At 39.0% G+C, this 17,911-nt stretch overlaps 1 protein-coding gene across 23 annotated transcripts in view; it reads left to right on the plus strand.

Annotated features, from left to right (window-relative positions):
• TCF7L2 (transcription factor 7 like 2) overlaps window positions 1-17,911 on the plus strand; it is a 226,281-nt gene that overhangs the window by 177,856 nt on the left and 30,514 nt on the right. Inside the window, exon 1 of one of the 23 annotated variants that reach the window (XM_074295640.1) lies at window positions 7,789-8,057. The exons of the other annotated variants lie outside the window; for them this stretch is intronic. Within the exon in view, the coding sequence (XP_074151741.1) occupies window positions 7,935-8,057 (123 nt within the window). The 5' untranslated portion in view covers window positions 7,789-7,934. Of the gene's footprint in view, window positions 1-7,788; window positions 8,058-17,911 lie in introns of those variants that run through there. 23 annotated transcript variants of the gene reach the window in all.

Raw genomic sequence — 17,911 nt, forward strand, 5'->3', positions numbered from 1 at the left:
TCTGTCCAATAATATCTAACTAGTATGGAATAGAACCAAATGAAAAAAATTCTTACTACTCATCTGAAGCCATTTGATAGTTAATTTGCAATAAATCATTTCAGTTTTAGCAGCAAAAAAGAGTGCTGAAGGAGTGGAAATCACAAGGGTCTTAAGTTGGAGATGCAATCTGGGCATATAGTTTCCCTCTATGGTTCTAATTGTTCCCATTATTTTTTAGAGGGGAGGGTACTTTAACTGAAAGAAGCCTAAATTCCCATAATTAATTTTGCCATTGTAAAAATCATTTGCTAAAATTTGCATTATTAACATTATCAAGTCACTAGTTGGTAAGACATCAGACATGATGAGTGTGAAGGGCAGCTTAGGGAGAACTGGCTTTAAACCCTCAGCAGATCGGAGTTAGGATCAAAGGCGCTTGTTTTATGTGGCTGTGCTAGACTTTGAAGTCATGACTGAACCTACAGCACTCATTTCATCAAGTTCACTGGTGTCTTAATAGCAGATCAATAAGTTTCAAAGTCGGAGAGTTAATTTGATACTAGTGCTGATGCGGTCGTGCTGGGGAAGCAGAGAGAGAGAGAGAGAGAGAGAGAGAGAGAGAGAGAGAGAGAGAGAGAGAGAGAGAGAGAGAAGCAGCCCATTAACAACTATGATAAAGAGGTCCACAATGATGTATAACAGTCAAATGGAAAGTCCTGTCCGAACTGAAATCAGAAAAGTGTAGAATAAAGAGACAAGAAGTCCTTATATTAATAAACTTTAATTTAATATAGAAGGAAGGTATTTGGTGTTTCAATAGTCTCAGGATTTTTGCTATATATGGAAGATTTTATATCTTATATTAATGGGATACTCAGTGTCATAAGACAACAAATATAAGCAACAACAACAAAAAGAAAAAATAGTCAACACTCCCCCTCAACAGTCTCTCTTGTAAAGGATCACTGAAGCTCGCTCCTTCCTTCCTTTCCTTCCTTTCCTTCCTTTCCTTCCCTTCCTTCCTTCCTTCCCTTCCTTTCCTTCCTTCCCTTCCCTTCCCCTTCCTTCCTTCCTTCCTTCCTTCCTTCCTTCCTTCCTTCCTTCCTTCCTTCCTTCCTTCCTTCCTTCCTTCCTTCCTTCCTTCCTTCCTTCCTTCCTTCCTTCCTTCCTTCCTTCCTTCCTTCCTTTCTTCCTTCCTCCCTCCCTCCCTCCCTCCCTCCCTCCCTCCCTCCCTTCCCTCCTTCCCTCCTTCCCTCCTTCCCTCTCTTCCTTCCTGTTCAACGTTGGCACTGACAGGGATTTTTTTTCCTACTTTATTTGTATTTTTAAATTCTGTGGAATCATAAATGTTCTTTTAAATAATCCATGTGATGAGAATATATTAGGAGTTAGGTTTTTTATATTCTAATAAAATAATGAAAGGAAAAAACTGTCTCCCAAAAACTCAAGTCTCAGAACATACTTCCCCGTACCCTCTCTTCTCTCTCTCTCTCTCTTCTCTCTCTCTCTTCTCTCTCTCTCTCTTCTCTCTCTCTCTCTCTCTCTCTCTCTCTCTCTCTCTCTCTCTTCTCTCTCTCTCTCTCTCTCTTCTCTCTCTCTCTTCTCTCTCTCTCTCTCTCTCTCTCTCTCTCTCTCTCTCTCTCTCTCTCTCTCTCTCTCTCTCTCTCTCTCTCTCCACAGCTCGTACACATAAGTGAAAAGGTTGAGAGTCCCTAGTTTCTGGGTACTATCTCTCTTCTGCCCTAAGTGAATTTGTACCCTCCTTTTTGATATTACAAGTGATGTCTTTTTATAATTCCCCCAAAGTTTTCTTGGACATAAGAAAATCAACAGTGGTAAATTCTCTTTCTCATTCATTTTCTCTCTCTCTCTCTCTCTCTCTCTCTCTCTCTCTCTCTCTCTCTCTCTCTCTGTGTATGTGTGTGTGTGTGTGTGTGTGTGTTGAGAGAGTATATAAAGTTGGGTTAAAGGGCAAAGTATCATTTTTAAAAAATTTGTTTGTTTAGAAGGAATCTTTGTTGTGTCTGTTGCTTAGGTCCTTATGACAGATAAGGATATACAATGGTGTGATGATAGTGGTTGGCAGTTTTGGTGCTTGTGGCAGGAGGTGATTGGGGAATGTGTGGGTGGGGAAAATAGTAGTTCAACAAAATGATGCTAATCTTGAGAAACATCAAGTAGAAGCCTTTTATTGAAGGGGGGGGTGCCCAGAAAGAGGTAGTGTCTTCACAAGAACTTTGCCATCTGTGTATGTACAGCAGCGGCTCCCTAACACCCGAGGTCAGATTCACACCCTTTTCGAACAAAACTCTAATTTAGAATGTTCATCTAAGGGTTGATAATGGTATTAGAAGGCCAGTGGTGGGGTGGTCAGTGGGTGTTGTAGATTAGCGCAGTGGCCATTACGGCTTTAGCTAGACCCCCGCGATTCATTGGGTAGATTAACCATCACATCTGCCATTTTATCCCTTTTATTTCTCCCCTTTTACCACATTTAAAATATGAAGGGGGGGGAAGAGAGGGAGAAAAATCATCTCGAAGACAATTGATATGAAACAAGACAGGAAAGCAAGTCATTTCAAAAAGGTCCAAGAAATGACTACAGCCAGATATATCTCTATTTATCTAGATATTTATCTTTTTGTAGTTGTACCTAATGTAGATGTAGGTGACATATATGTGTTGAAATGAACTTGGTGATTTCAAATAAATTGGTTCTATCAGGTAAGCCTCAAGCTTTTGGACTTCATTCCTTTTATTCATCCTGTTTCGAAAAGACAAGGACCAGGCTTTAATAATTTCTCGCATATATTTCTGTTATCCAGCCAGTTTCTCCTTTTGGATCTAATATAGTGTGTTTAATTTTTTTTAAGAACACAACTGAAAGCAACATATATTTAGACTGGTTATATCTGAAATTAAAAAATCTTAGCTCCTAATATTGTGATAGGTACTCTGTTTTTTTCAGGGGACTTGCTATCTGCTGCTTGTATGTGGGTGTGTTTTTAAGATTATGCTGTTGCCTCTGTGTTTATTACAGAAAGATGTCACTGTTAAAGGGAATTTAAGAGTTTGTGTAAATGTAATGGTTCGTCCTGAATAAAGTGAGAGAGACAGTGCTTGGAATCTGGGGAATAGGGGTGGAAGGAGCTGTAGCTGATGAAGGTGTTTCTTGTCAAATTTGTGTAGGAATTATTTACCGTGCTGCCGACAGTGAAAGTGAAGACATGGAAAATTATCCCAGATGGGACGAATTGCTCCTTCTCTGTTCTTCTTCTTCTTCACTTTTTTTTTTTTAAAGGAGAAAGATTTCAGAAAAAGTCTTTTCTCTTAGAACACTATGAATAAAATCTGGACAGCTGTCGAAAAAGATATGCCATCTGCATTAAAAAAAAAAAAAATTTCTAACCACACCATAACTAAATAGCTTGAATAGTACATCTTTTTTTTTTCCCTTTGCCTTCATACATAATGATCTCTACTTCATTATGGTTCCCAGTCTCTTGGGAGACACCTTAAGATGATGATATTGTGGGTTTTTTTCCCCCCGAATTGTTTAAAAAAAAATTCTAGCAGATTTGGTCCCTGTCAGTCAGAAATAATTGTGTTCTTAATCTTGTCCCTGATGGATGACTCGGAGTTCAGCAACGGGCCGGCTCCAATGACAAATACAATATTAATATTCATTAACTGCTTTGACAATGCTAATTTTGATGCGGTAGTAAAGGGCCTTCCAAAGTTAGCGGCCAAAGCATCAGAGCTGTGCAAGGTGGCAAGATAATTTGTGCTGGTTTGCTGAGCTGAAGGCTTTTAAAGTCTATAGCAAAAAGCTAGGTACCACAAACAAAAAAGAGAAAGGGGAAAAAGTTCTGAAGCATTGGAAGGCAGGGCTGCGGAAATAATACGATCACAGTCCGCTAAAAAATTTGACACCTCTGATGCAGTTTCTTTGAGTGAAATTTCTACAAAGTTGCAACAAAAAAAGCATAGCATGGTAAGTCAGCACATTCTTGATTTTGTTTAATCTTTTTGATCTTTTCAATTATCGCTATTTGAAGATCAATAGTCATTTTTTCCTACTATGCTTAGAAGACTCGCAGCGGTGGTTTAATATGTGTTAGGACCATTTGCTTTAAAGGAACACATCCACAAGTTTCTGTGGGTTTTTTTTTTTTTAACTTAGCTAGGACAATTTTTTATACAGTTAAATGATTCTGATTTTTTTTTCCATATTGGGGGCTTTTTTTACAGTCTGTTTTTGTTTTTTCCTTAAAACTAATAATAATTCAACAAGATTAATAACTAAGCTGTGGAGATTGTCCAGGATTTCCGAGGGCAGTTCTGGCTGGCAAGAAAGGAAGGAAAAAAACCAAAACAAAACCAAAAACTTAGAGCGGAGTCGTCCTCTAACTTTATTCCAAATTCAGATACTTTCTCCCCCTTCTCTGAGTAGCATCAAATAGCTATTAAAGCTTAATTTCACTGCAGAACTGCAAAGCACTACTTTCACCAACTTAGGTGAACTTCTTTGGAGTATTGAAATTGCCTTTATGTTTGCCAAGTCGGCAAACAAAATATCAGTCTTTGTTCTTTTGACTGAATTCGGGGGGTTGGGAAAAGAGCTTCTCTCCCCCCCCTGTCCTCCCCCCTTGGGTGGATTGTTATTGAATGGGGGGGGGTTGCAGTTATTGTGTTCTTCCCTATCAAGCGAGATAATTCTATGAATGGAACTGTACTTGAGCATCTTGGCTGAAGAGCTGCTGTTGTGTGTCTGGCTGCTGGGTTTATCAGCTCACTTGTGAATGGTGTAGGGTGGGTGCTGCCCTCCGGTGGAGCAGCCCAGCACCAATGTGATTGCACATCCCTGTAAGTACGGTAAGATACCCAACGGCAGCATGCTTGAAACCAGGCAGCGTGAAGGAGCCCGATTAAAACCGTTGTAAATGGTAAGCTACCCTTCTCAGCTGACAATAGCATCCTTTGCGTGTGCTTCCTGTCCACTTCTCCCACTTCGGTTGTCTGTTAATTTCCTTTGCATGCTGGTGGCTTGGGCTGCGGAATGTTCTCGGGCAGTTTTCAGTAACTTACGAGAGGGATGCACTTCTAACTGCTGAGGGGCCCGGTGGGACGGAGGTCGGGCTTGCGTTGTTTTTGCTTTTCACAAAAATTCTATCCAAGTACCTTTTGATTTAGAAACTTCGGGAAATGGGCTTTTATGATTTATAATTTAGAGATGAAGATCGTGTGGGCTTTGGGTTAATATCCCCCACAGGGCTGCAGGAACGGAGTCTTCCTTCACATCCCTTCCCATTCCCAAAGTTTTTAGTGAAACAGTCGTGTTTTCTCTTGATCACATATTATATCCCCATTTCCGTGGTCCCCTTTTCTCCCACAACAATAAAAAACAAGCAAACAATCAAGCTCCCCAAACATTCGACATCAAACTTGAAGGGAGGGGGTAAGGGGAACGGTGGTGTTCCGGATTAGGGAATATGTGATGGAAAACCAAAGTTCTAGTTTGTTCTTCCCAGCCTTCCTCCTTCACCCCCTCCATGATCTCTCCCACACCCCCCTCCTCTTCAGTGATGGATTGCAATTTCATTCTAAAAGGGAAGAGAAGTTATTGGATCTATTTTGGGGAGACCTTGCAACTGCTGATGGTTCCGTTTTAAAAATAAAAATACACACACACACACACACAGTTTGGCAGAACCTAATTAGCAATACTTTTTTTCTTTTTCCTTTGGCTTTGGAGAAGTTGTAGTGGCGTAATTTGAACTAAAAGGATAGGCTAGTTATCAAGTGCCTTTAGTTTCCTGGGAGGAGTGAGTTGGAAAAAAATCAGAGATTAATCAACTGCTTTTTTCATCTTCGTCACTTTTTTCCCCCCTTGGTGTTGACTCATCTTGTGGTCTCCATCTAGCCTGTCTTTTGAAAAAGCCAAAAAAAAAATAAATTCTTAGTCCTAGTCCTAGAGTTACTGCACTTTATAAGTTATTGTTACTAAATGATTGGGAACTGTCCATCACCAGGGAGAGAACTTGCAGTTTACTTAAGAAATTGCCCGGGTGACAAAGGCAGGCGATGCAGTGTGGTGGTCCTTGTGAATAGAGGGAGGGAAGGCAATTAGCTGCCGTGTTGTTGGGGCTTTTTACTTGTCAAGCCGGAGTCTCATTGCTTTTGTTACTACCATGTAAGGGGAAATAGCAGGGTTTTGTTTTGGTATTAAGGGCCTTAAAGATTGCTGCGTGACACTTACACAGGAAGGCCAGATAAGTACAGAGAAAGGGGAGAGAGGGGAGGGTTTTTTTTTTTTTTTTGTTTTGTTTTTTGTTTTTTTGTTTTTTAATAAAGAGGATGAAGAATTCCCTCATTTATTATTATCCTTAAACCTTTCCCAACCTTTTTTTGTTTTGGCATGTATGTGTGTGTGTTTTGTATATGTGTGTGTCTGTGTGTTGGGGAGGAAGAGGTTATTAACTTGTTTGGTATATTAAGAGATTGTTTAAAAGCATATGTCATGTAAACAATTCTGTGTGTTTGGAGATAAGGAGTATAGCAGTCAGTTTTCCAAATTAAAAACATCTTCCTTGTGTCAGTGGTAGTGGCAGCCAGAAGAAAATAAATCTTTGCAATTGCTATTGCTTCTAGCAAAATAGGTGCAAATCCTGTGTGGCAGTGGTATTTTCATGCCTGTATAATCTACCTGTATAAAGCACCCCCCCTTTTTTTTGATGGAGTGGGGGAGGGGACCACGGATTCCTAACACTTTTTATAGCATTGGGAGTAGGGTTAGGAGGACTTAGGATGACAACCACTTTTATCCTATCATTAGCTCTCCTACCTTGTAAAAGAGAATTGACGCTATATTTCTTGTGTGTTGCCTGAACTAGCCAGCTCAAATTAAGTAAAAAATTTATCCGTGTGTCATTTCTAAGGAGTAGGAAGCAGTAAGTTGGGTTGATAGGATTCTCGGATGGCCTGTGCACCCTTCTCCCACTTTTTTTTGGTGTGTGTGTCCCTGAGAAAACTTGCAAAATACAATAGCTGTTGAAAAGTGATCAGGTACTCTGGCTGTTGGAATTCCAGTGAACACAGAAGACTCAAACTCTTCTGGTTGTGTCTTTTCCAGAGAGGTCAGTTAAAAACCGTTAAAGCTTAGTCAGGGAGGTCAGTTAAAAACCGTTAAGGCAATGGGTGTTTAGTAAGGGAGAACCAGAGCTAAGTCAGGCCCTGCAAAGTGTCCCTTCTATGTCAGGGTGACAAGAAAATATACCCTTCCCCCACCCCATTTGTTCCCTAGCGGCTCTTTCCCAAGATATTTGTTTTGCGAGACCTGACACTCTTCCTGATAAAATGACTACTTGGTACACTTAGTTGATCATGCTCCCTTATGGCTGGCCAGTATCACCTGCCTACTCTTAGGTAGTAGCTGTGCTTCGGTAGCACTGTCACTGCTGCCCAAGGTAACAGGAGAGTGAGGGAGGGGGGACTTTTCCTGGGTGCCCTGAGCAGGCAGGAAAAAATAGGCCTGTTCCCCCTCAAAGGCTCCCAAAGTGGTAAAGATTAGGGAGCCAGAGGAGGCTTCTCTCCACTCGTTTTTGCTGCAACCAGCAAACCTTGGCTATACTTTAGGGAAAAGGAAAAAGAAAAGACTAAAACACTTTTCTTTTCTAGGCAACATGACAGTGGATTTTGAGCATTCAGAATATACCAGGCCCCAAAATTGGAGACATCTTGATCTTTCAAGATGCTTTTTTCAGTACTTTAAGTGAAAGGTGGGAAGGGAGGGGAAGGCGGGAGGGAAAAAAAGGTGAGAAAAGCTTTAAGAAAAATAATAGACAAAAAGGAAAAGTTAAAAAAAAAAACCAAAAAACTAAAACTGGCACAATCCGCATCTTGAAGGTGCAGCGAAAGTTTTTGAGGCAAAGGGAAGGAAAGCCAAAGCTGTTATGTACCCGAGGGATGCAATTTTAGTGGGGATGGAAGATTTGAGTGGGAAAGGAGCTGCAGTAGCTTCTGGGTTCTCTCTATTCCAGCAGTTGGGCTGTTGGCACCTCAATTTGAATTGCTGGGTGAGTAGCGCTGAGTAGCATTGTGTGTGTGTGTGTGTGTGTGTGTGTGTGTGTGTGTGTGGTGTGAGAGAAAAAGAGAGAATCTGTGGGTCTGAACACCCTTTTCAGTCCTGACCATTGAACTTCCCTGTGACTTTTTGTTGATATTCTTGTGGATGTAAGCCCCCCTTTTCCTCTTCTCCCCCCAAAAAAGGGGAAAGAAAGGACAAAGCGGTCATCTCAAGCTGTGACCTTATGCTCTGTATATTTGACAGTACACTTTGAGGGGAACACTTTTTCCTTTCTTTCTCTTCTATTTTTAAAAAGCTTGTCTTAAGTCCCAGTACTTATATTTCTACCACAATGTGAATCTACTTGGTTTATCTTCCCAAATAAAGCCGAGCTCCACTCCAAAAGTGGGTATTTTTGTTTGGGCTTTCTATAAAGCTGAATTTTTTCCTCTTTTTTCCCCAACCAGTGTGGGCTGGAGGTATATAGGGCTTGGGGGGGGGGGGGGCAGGCAGGCGGCATGGAGCAGACACAAAAATGACACTTCTTCACAGATAGCTTGCTTTCTAAACTTGCGTATTTCCAAGCAAGTAGCTTTTCCGGTAGTAGGATTTGTGTAAACTGTGTCTGCTTGTTCATATTTTATGCTAGCTTTCTGTTATTCTATCTTTAATTGTGTTTATTTTAAAGCTCCAAATTTAGATGCAGGCTTTTAGTGGTTCAGTCTTGCTTCTGGTGTTCATGCTCTCTCAATTCATAAAATACAGAATGTGTGATTTGTTTTAGAAACCTGAGGAAGAAGCTGATGACAGCCCATTGTGCTGTTAATGATTAGGGAAAAAAGCCCTTCTTTGCAATCCCACTTCTGCTTTGGGAGAAATTACACTGTCCTTTCCAACTGCAGTGACCAACCACTTGGCTGGCCAGGCTTTTAGGTTGTTGTCCCTTTGAAGCCAGAGGCATTTGCTTAATTGTTTTCAATGTGTGGGAATCCTGTCAATGATCAAAATGTTTACATCGATCATATCTTCAAACTGGTATGAAATAGGGCTGTTTGAGGGGTGTGGGCATGTTCTTTCAATTCTGTGGCTTTTAATGGTTTGCTCTACTATTTAAATGTGAGAGTATAATCCTCTATTCAACCGTAAAGGAATGACCAAAAAAGTGTCTTGATATTTTTTCTTGACAGCATGAAGTATCCAATGAAACTGATCATGTATGAATCCTAAATTGTGTGAGAGAGATCACAAATATGTTGAGACAATGTTTCCTAAGTTTCTCCTTTTAAGGATTTTGGATTATTTCAGGCCTTTACATTTGTCTGTTAAATGACTTGCTTAGTTTGTTTTTAATTGTGTTGTTGAAATGAATTATTCTGTTTCTATTATGAGTTAGTTATATGGAAAGGAGCTACTTGAAAGGGTAAATTCCTGATTCTAAAACGATACAGATATTACAATCTTTGTTCTGTCACAACATGCTTCTACATATACATTTTCTAAATTCAGCAGAATTTGCAACACTGTATACTTAGGGAAACCTCCCCTTTGTATATTGGGAGGGGCGGGGAAAGAAGGGTCCCTGGCTGATGGGTGTCATAAAGTTCTTTCCTTGGGTAGTATTTTGGAATGTGTTGAAATCCTTACATGTCCTCCAGATTGCACACTTCTGCAAATATTTGTAATATTCTTTTCTATATTTGTGTGTATTTGTATATTTTAAAACGGAACTAACTTTAATTTACTATTTGCTTGCATCATTTTCATGTGTTTGCTTACATTACAGTGAGGGAGAAAGATTGTTTTTCCAATGTAGTTTCATTATTTAGTGGCTCCAAACACACAATGGAATTGTTTCCTTCCTTCCTTCCTTCCTTCCTTCCTTCCTTCCTTCCTTCCTTCCTTCCTTCCTTCCTTCCTTCCTTCCTTCCTTCCTTCCTTCCTTCCTTCCTTCCTTCCTTCCTTCCTTCCTTCCTTCCTTCCTTCCTTCCTTCCTTCCTTCCTTCCTTCCTTCCTTCCTTCCTTCCTTCCTTCCTTCCTTCCTTCCTTCCTTCCTTCCTTCCTTCCTTCCTTCCTTCCTTCCTTCCTTCCTTCCTTCCTTCCTTCCTTCCTTCCTTCCTTCCTTCCTCCCTCCCTCCCTCCCTCCCTCCCTCCCTCCTTCCCTCCTTCCCTCCTTCCCTCCCTCCCTCCTTCCCTCCTTCCTTCCCTCCTTCCTTCCCTCCTCCTCTCCCCATCCCATTCCTTCTCATCCCCATGCTAATATTGGTGACTAATACATACATAAAAAGCAATTTCTTCTCCTTACCCCACCTTATCATCTCTACTTCCTCTCTCTCAGTAAGTTGCTCTGTCCTTTTATAGGTGAGAAAATTCACATGATATATGATAGGACTTCTACAAAATAATTGTTTTATCAATTTTTACCAGCCTCTAGGGTAAAGCTATTATTTTGACCCATTATTGGACACTAGTGATACTGGAGGAAAAGACTTAGTCATCTCAACAATGCTGGTAATACATTGGCAATTTATTCTAATTGAGATGAGGTAGAATAAAAAATATCAGATATTGTGAGTGTCACTTTTTCCATCCCATCCCAAATCAGAAAGATGAAATGTCTTTTAATTTTAGATTATATATTTTATTGAAACCATTATTTTTTTGGTGGGGGATTTTTTTTTTTTTTTTTTTGCTTTTCTCTTTTTTAAAGGACTTGCCTTTGAAAAGTTTAAAAAAATATATCTATCTATCTATCTATATATATATATATATATATCTTTCATTAGGTTTCTTGAATTGGTTGAATTGATTCCCTGCTCTATTTTAAAGATATCCAATTTTTTTAGAGGGAGCTGTGTGTGCCCTCCTTCCAGTGTTTCCATAACCCAAGACAAGTACAATTAATTGTCATCCCTTAATTAAAAAATCTCAAAGTTACTGAGAAATATTTTCCCAGTGGGAATGAGATTTCTAATTCTTTACACTATTTAGAAATGAAAATGACTACTGTGCTCAGTCGGAATTTAGTTAGTGAAACTTGTGGTAAGGCATTGAAAAGAATGGTGGGAGAATAAAGTCCTTTTCCTCTTTTTGACAATCCTCCCCCAAGACTCACTCCATATTTAAAGCATTGGGATGCTGGAGTATGCTCCTCCAGAGCCAAAAACCGGGCAGGACCAGGACAAGCCAAGAGTCATTCAGGCCACTAACTGGCTTACTCAGGCAAAGGCAGCAAGTTGTAAGGGCCCTAAAGGTTAGCTGGGAATGACACAATAGGATGCTTTCTTTTTTATTGGAAAGTAAATGAGAAGGAGTAGAAATAAATTATGGTTAATGAACTTAGCAGGAAGTAATTGTTCAAGAGCCTATGCAAGCCCTGCTTAGCCTGAATGAGGTATGTTCAGAGTTTTTCAGTCTTCATCGGCTTTGGGCAGTGGGTTAATTGTGAGATTGGTTTTTGGTGGTGTTTTCCCTTACCCTTCTGAGGTTTAGGAAGAAGCATGTTTGAGAGAAGTTTGAGTCTTTGGCCATTTAAAGCGATGCACTGACAGTCAGTTTTACATGGTACTAGAAGGAGTTTTTGCATACATACCATATACATACATGTATGCACATGTATATATGTCTGCATATTAATATTATGCACATAAGATACATATGAGTGCTAAGTGCTTAGTTTGTTAGCTCTGCTGGTGTGTATGAGTATGAGAATTTGTATAAAAACTGACTGCACATTTCTCTTTTCCCTGCCCCCTCCAATCGACTCTGTCATAGAAAGAATGTTAAAAATGTCTGCGTGGGTTCATGAGAACTGATGAATCGGCAAAATTTGGTCAAAGTCATGGGGATTATTTGCTTTCTGTTGTGGCCATCTAAACTGGATGTACTTTCAGTATTTTCTTATCTTAGCAGTAGAATATTTAGAGAATCAGGAAACCGAGCAGTCTTCTCAGCATCCTGGGTACCCTTGAAGTCGGGAAAGGTGATCACAATTCCGACTTTGGGATTGATAACTCCTGCAGGCTGTAAGTGTGTTTTGAAAGCAGAATGATTAAAGGAGAATGTCAGACTGAGTTTGGGTGTGTTTGGTTGGAATTTTTGGCATGTAATTCCATCCCCTATCCTCCTAATTTCTATGTATGAGAAACTGGTCCCAGAAGAGAGATGGTATATTAGAAATGGGTACAGGGTTTATGGGTGTGTGTGTGTGTGTGTGTGTGTGTGTGTGTGTGTGTGTGCGCAAGATGAATGGGATGGAAAAAAGGAGGGGTGCTAGTTTCTATCTTTTGTTTATTATTCCCACCCCATCCCTTTCCCCCCTTTTTAGTATTTTCAACAGGGAGCCAGTAGTTATCAATGGAGGTCTTGTCCTGGGGAACAATAAGCAGTTAGCTTAGGGCAAGGGCTTAGGCAGAAAAGAGCTACATTAAACTGTGAAAAGACTGAGCACTGTCACTTGATGGTTCGAAATAGGAAGCAAGTTAAAAGTTCTGAGAAGGAAGAGAATCTTTTTTGGGGAGATATTGATGAACTTTGGAAGACACACCTTAAACCAGTTAGGAATTCTCTCCTTTCTTTTCTCCACTAATAAAAAAGTAGAGAAGTAAAAATTATGATAGGGCATGGAGGAGTTTGAAGATTGTTTAGTTGAAATTCTCCTCAGGTGACTTGGGAATATTTTGTAAGTGAAAGCTTTTCCTTGATGTTATTCTTGAAGCTCTATGGAAGTTGAATGTTGTTATTGAGTAATGGCATGGATAGTAAGGGATTATGCTTTTTTCCTATCCTTCCCATTGACTTCCAGTTAGTTATGGAAGGTTGCCTACTGGTAGGAAATGGTGTTCCATTTCTGATACTGCTCCTCCTCCCTGCTTTGGGAGCCCTCCCCCACGGCTCCAGTGACTTGAAATATCTATTAATGTTTTACTAGTCGCCATTGGCCTCTGTGCAGTCATAATAAACGGCATCTGGAAAACGCATGGAGATGAGTTATAAACCCATTTTTAATGTAAACCAGGAGTGAATAGTGCCCTTTACTAATGCAGAATTCAGTCCCTGGGAGGGCCTGGTAATTCAAGACCACTGAAGACCTTCCCCATCTACCCCGAGGAGGGGAAAAGGCTGACAAATGCTGCTCTGTGCTGCTTTTGTTTTATTGTGCTGGGCTCATAAAGGCACTTTCTGGTCCCATCTTTCTCCTGCAGAAAGGGAAAGCAATAGGGGAGTATTGAAGAGGAGGGCCCAACTGAGAGAACGGGCGGAGCAATAGCTCCATTTGTTTTCAAAGTCTGTTGATTAATAGGTGGAGATGTGAATGGCCAGCTTTCATTCCTTTTAGGCTGCCCAGAGTAGGGGAAGGTGGTTGGGGGTTGGGGAAGGTAAGAAGGCTGGCCTCTGAGGGCCTAATCAATCTCTTACTTGCCAAGTTCCAAATTACAAATAGTACCGAGTGGGGTATATGTGTGTGTGTATGTGTGTGGGGGTAGTGTCTCAATGAGGGTGGTATGGCAACTTCCAAGGGGGCAGCCAAACTGAGTGCTTAAGGACCCTTGAAAGGTCAAGGGTCAGTCAAGGAGGTCTTCCCTGTGCTGGGGTTTGATGAATGCTTTGGATGGGAAGAGTTTAAGCATTGTGTAGTGTTAAAGGGCCTTTATAATTAAAATGTTCAAAGCTCAAAGCTACAGACCTTAATGAAGAAAATGGGATGGAAGTTTAGGGGGCAGCAGATTAATCAGGTAGGTGGCATTTAAAAAAAGAAAAAGGGAGGAAAAGCCTATAGGCTATTATGCATCTTATAATGATCAAATTAGGATAATGTGTTGTCTTTTAAAAAAATTTTTTTTACCTGTCTCTCTTAATTTAACAGAATGGTTTTTTTTATTTCTTTTTTTTGTTAGCCTGATACTAATCGCATGTAATATGTTTCTTTAACATAATCCAGCTTTAAGCTGATTTAATACTAGAATTTCAGTACATGTATCCTATTAAAATGGTCATTAAGATTCTAGGTCCTTAAATTCCACCTGTTTACTTGCCCATAATTATCATTCTCCATCCATCCTTGCCCCATGCTATCGTCAAACCTTCCCAACGCCGGGGGAAAAAAAAAGTTAGGAAAGAAAATCCTCACCCAAAACTACTTTTTTATCTCATGCAGATATTCCATTGGGAGAAGGAGGGAGCCAGAGAGCTTTAGTTTGGTACTGGTGGAACTTGGTAAATGGATGAATTGGCTGGTGCTGGTATAGAGAGTCAAGTCACTGGGATATAGCTATGTGGAAGGCCAGATTCTTGAAATGTCTTTCAGTTTGGGGAAGATTGTTTAGACAAATATTATATTGTCCTGGATTTATCTCTCTACACAAATATAATGAATCTCATTACAATTTAAAGTCTTCTAAAAACTTTGTGCTCTCCTTTCCTTGACCTTTTCACTTACCTTCTCTCTAGCCCACAAATTCCCTTTTCTATGTTGGATTTCTTCATTACAATGCAAACTCTTTGAAGGTAGAAACCATGTTTTGGTTTATATTTGTATCCTCAGAATTTTAGCAAAGTGCTGGGCATAGAATAAGCACTTAATAAACAGTGGTTACTTATTTAAGATACTAGATTCATCAGAGGAATGAGCCAGACCTTACCTATCAACCCCTCCTCCTACTTTTTCCTTCATAGTCTCTTTCTTCTCTTTCCATCCTCCGGTAATTATATTATTCAAATTCCATTTTTTTCTTCCTTTCCTGATTTGGGAACTTAATTTGCTCTCTTTGATGGTAGTGAATGCTATCCCTTGACATATTTCAAAAATAAACTGGGTAATGAAGTTCTTGAAAGTCCCTGGTTTTATGTTATCACATTATAGATTGAGCAGTGGAAGAAATCTGCGGAAAGTGATGGTCTTATTTCCCTACTTTTGACAAGTCTTTAGACTGAAGAAAAGGCCTTTAAACAACCTAATTTTGTGTAGACATCTTGTATAGGGTAACTTTTGAATGCAAATTCTGAAAACTTAGTTTCTTTAAAGAACTGGGAAATTCTCTGAATCCTTTACCTTTTAAAATATTTTGTAATAAAGTTGATCCTGATTAAAAGGTATCCTCTTATGTTCTGTTTTTCATTATTTGAGCAATGCATGTGGCTTTCATTGTATTATGTAATTATCATTATGCTAAAAATGGTGTAAATACATGTATATACATATATTCAAACAGAGGAATACATACATACATACATACCCATCACACATATATGTAGATTATGGAGGAAGACACTTTCTATGGAAGGTATAAAAGCCCATCTATCAGACTGGAAACGTTATTCTTGTGTGTGTGTGTGTGTGCGCGCGCGCGCGCGCGCGCGCATATGTGTGTTTTTAAAGTAATAGTAATTGAGCCATTTAGGAAAAAGCCCATAATCCTTTAGGAGTTCAGACCCTTTAGCACCATAGTCTTGTTTCTTTTTCTCTTTTCCAAGCGCTGTTTACTCTGCTTTTTATCCCTGTCCTCAGTTCAGATGTTGTGGGTAATATTTGAGAGAGCCCTTTTTCTTTCTTCACATAATGAAGCAAATCAGGAGATCTCTCAAGTTGCCTTGAGGCATCCAGGGATATCAGGTAATTTTTGTAGGAATAAATGACTAATCTGTCTTTGCTGGAAACCAGGCACTTGAAGAAGTGGTCATTGCTCCTTTTTCAAGGATATTATGTGAGGATCGGGAACCTTGGGGTTCAGTCCAGAGTACATCTGTAGCTCTCAATCCTTTGAGTTGTTCTTCCTTTGAGTTACCCCAATTATATTGAAAAGAATTCTGGCTTAAGAATTAGACATGGCTATGTTTGTATATGCAGAAATACACAGAAAAATTTGATCCACCGTAACAAAACTTGAGTTTGTTTTTTGGAAGAGTGTGATTTTGTTTTGTTTTTAGAGTTGCTTATGCCATGTATGTAAAATATGAAGAATCCATATTCAGGCATGTATTCATGTTGTTCTCTTATTCAATACATTCTAGTGCTCCTTTTTACCTGCCAAATACAGATATTTATTTGATATTTAAAGCCTTTCAAAATTTGACTCTGACTTGTCTTCAATCTCTTCTGAGAGCCTATGTTTCTTTCAAAACTCAACTTGGAATGTCTTTCTTTCCATGATTTTTTTTTTTAAACATCTGTTTTTACCTCTCTCCCACCTTTACCTCTCATGAGCTGTTAGGTCTTCTTCTTACATTACGTTGAATGAATTTGCATTTTTTTTGCTTATATTTATGTATATACTTGTTGTCTCATACAATAGACTATAAGCTCCTTGTATGCAGAGACTTTTCATTTTTGTCATTGTTCTCTCCATTGCCTATTTTCCAGTACTTGGAAAATAATAGGCACTTTATAAATTCTTAGTGATTGTTTAATACTTGAGGAGGAATCCAAAATCAAGCCCTTATTCTTTGCTTTCCTGGAAAGATTTTTAAAAGATTTCATACCTTTTCCATCTAGCACAATGTCTGGTCCATAGCAGATGCTTAATAAATGCATTAACTTTCATTCTTTTTATAATGTTTGGGAAAGAATTATAGATTTTCTTTTAGGGAGCAGTCAATGATGCTCCTCATTTGAATTCTTCAGTTTCACTGAATGATCTCCTGAAGACATTAGGTGCGTTTTTTTGGCTCTTGTGCCTTAGTCTCTATGTTCTTCCTATGTGGAAGTAGGCTTGGCCCTCTTGTCTATCTACTTAGTACTTCAGGTATTAGACAAGTCCTATCATATTATCTAATCCACACTGATCTTTCCATTCTCCCTTTCCTATAGCACTGATTGTTTACCACAAGCACTGATTGTCTACCACCATTATCATTTTCTTCCCTTTCTCCCCAATTAGTATTTGTATTAAACTCTTTTATTTATTTGTATTTATTCTTTTAATATTAATTCCATACATTCTTATGTGTTTGCTGTCTTACCCATTAAAATGTAAGCTTTTTAAGAGTAGGAGTCATTGTATTATTTTTATCCCTAAGGCCTAACACAGTATTTTTTATAGAATGGGGTTAATAAATAAGTCCTGATTTGATTAGATTTTATTATCTGTGCTGATAGAGCATGATATAGAAATAATTCTAGATTTGAAGTAAGAGAAGATCTGTGGTGTATCTTATTTCCTTCACTTGTTAGCTGGGTGACCTTGGGTAAGGGAACAAATCTTTCTCAATGTATTTCCTCATTTATAAAATGTAATATTTTATTTGATCCAAAGGCAAACTACCATCCAGATCCAGAGCTAAAAGAGGTCATTTCTGAGGTTATTTTGTCCAGTTCCCACTTTAGAGATAAACATTGGGAAGCCCAGTGACTTGTCCATTGTTGTATAGATTCTAAATATCCGAAGTGGAAGCTGAGCTGCATTCTCAAAACTTTTTCTGTTGTATGTTGCCATAGTAGATTCTAAGCAGGCCTTGAAGCTTGGGAGACGTATTTTCTAATGTTTCCTATAATACATGCTAACTGTGTGACCTGAGGTAAATTACTTAGCCACTCAGTGCTTCAAGATTATAAATTGCAAAGATGGTACCATCTTGCACTGGTAGAAGGAGTGCCCTCATCTGGGAATACCCTGTACTGCCAGTAAAATCACAGTTCCCTTCCTTATCCACTGTTCTCCGATACTTGTCCCTTATATAATTTTAAAAGTGCTTTAAAATTTTTAAATGATGTATGAATTATTACATATTTCATGCTAAATTATATACAGTGCATCTCAAAAGTTTTTTTTTAAAGAATTAAAGCTAAAACTCCACCAAGATTTTTGGGGTAACCCATATTTAATTCATACATTTCTTAAATTTCATATTCTTTCAAAATTTTATTCCATA

The sequence above is a fragment of the Sminthopsis crassicaudata genome, chromosome 2 (genome assembly GCF_048593235.1).
Source record: "Sminthopsis crassicaudata isolate SCR6 chromosome 2, ASM4859323v1, whole genome shotgun sequence".
Taxonomy (NCBI): domain Eukaryota; kingdom Metazoa; phylum Chordata; class Mammalia; order Dasyuromorphia; family Dasyuridae; genus Sminthopsis; species Sminthopsis crassicaudata.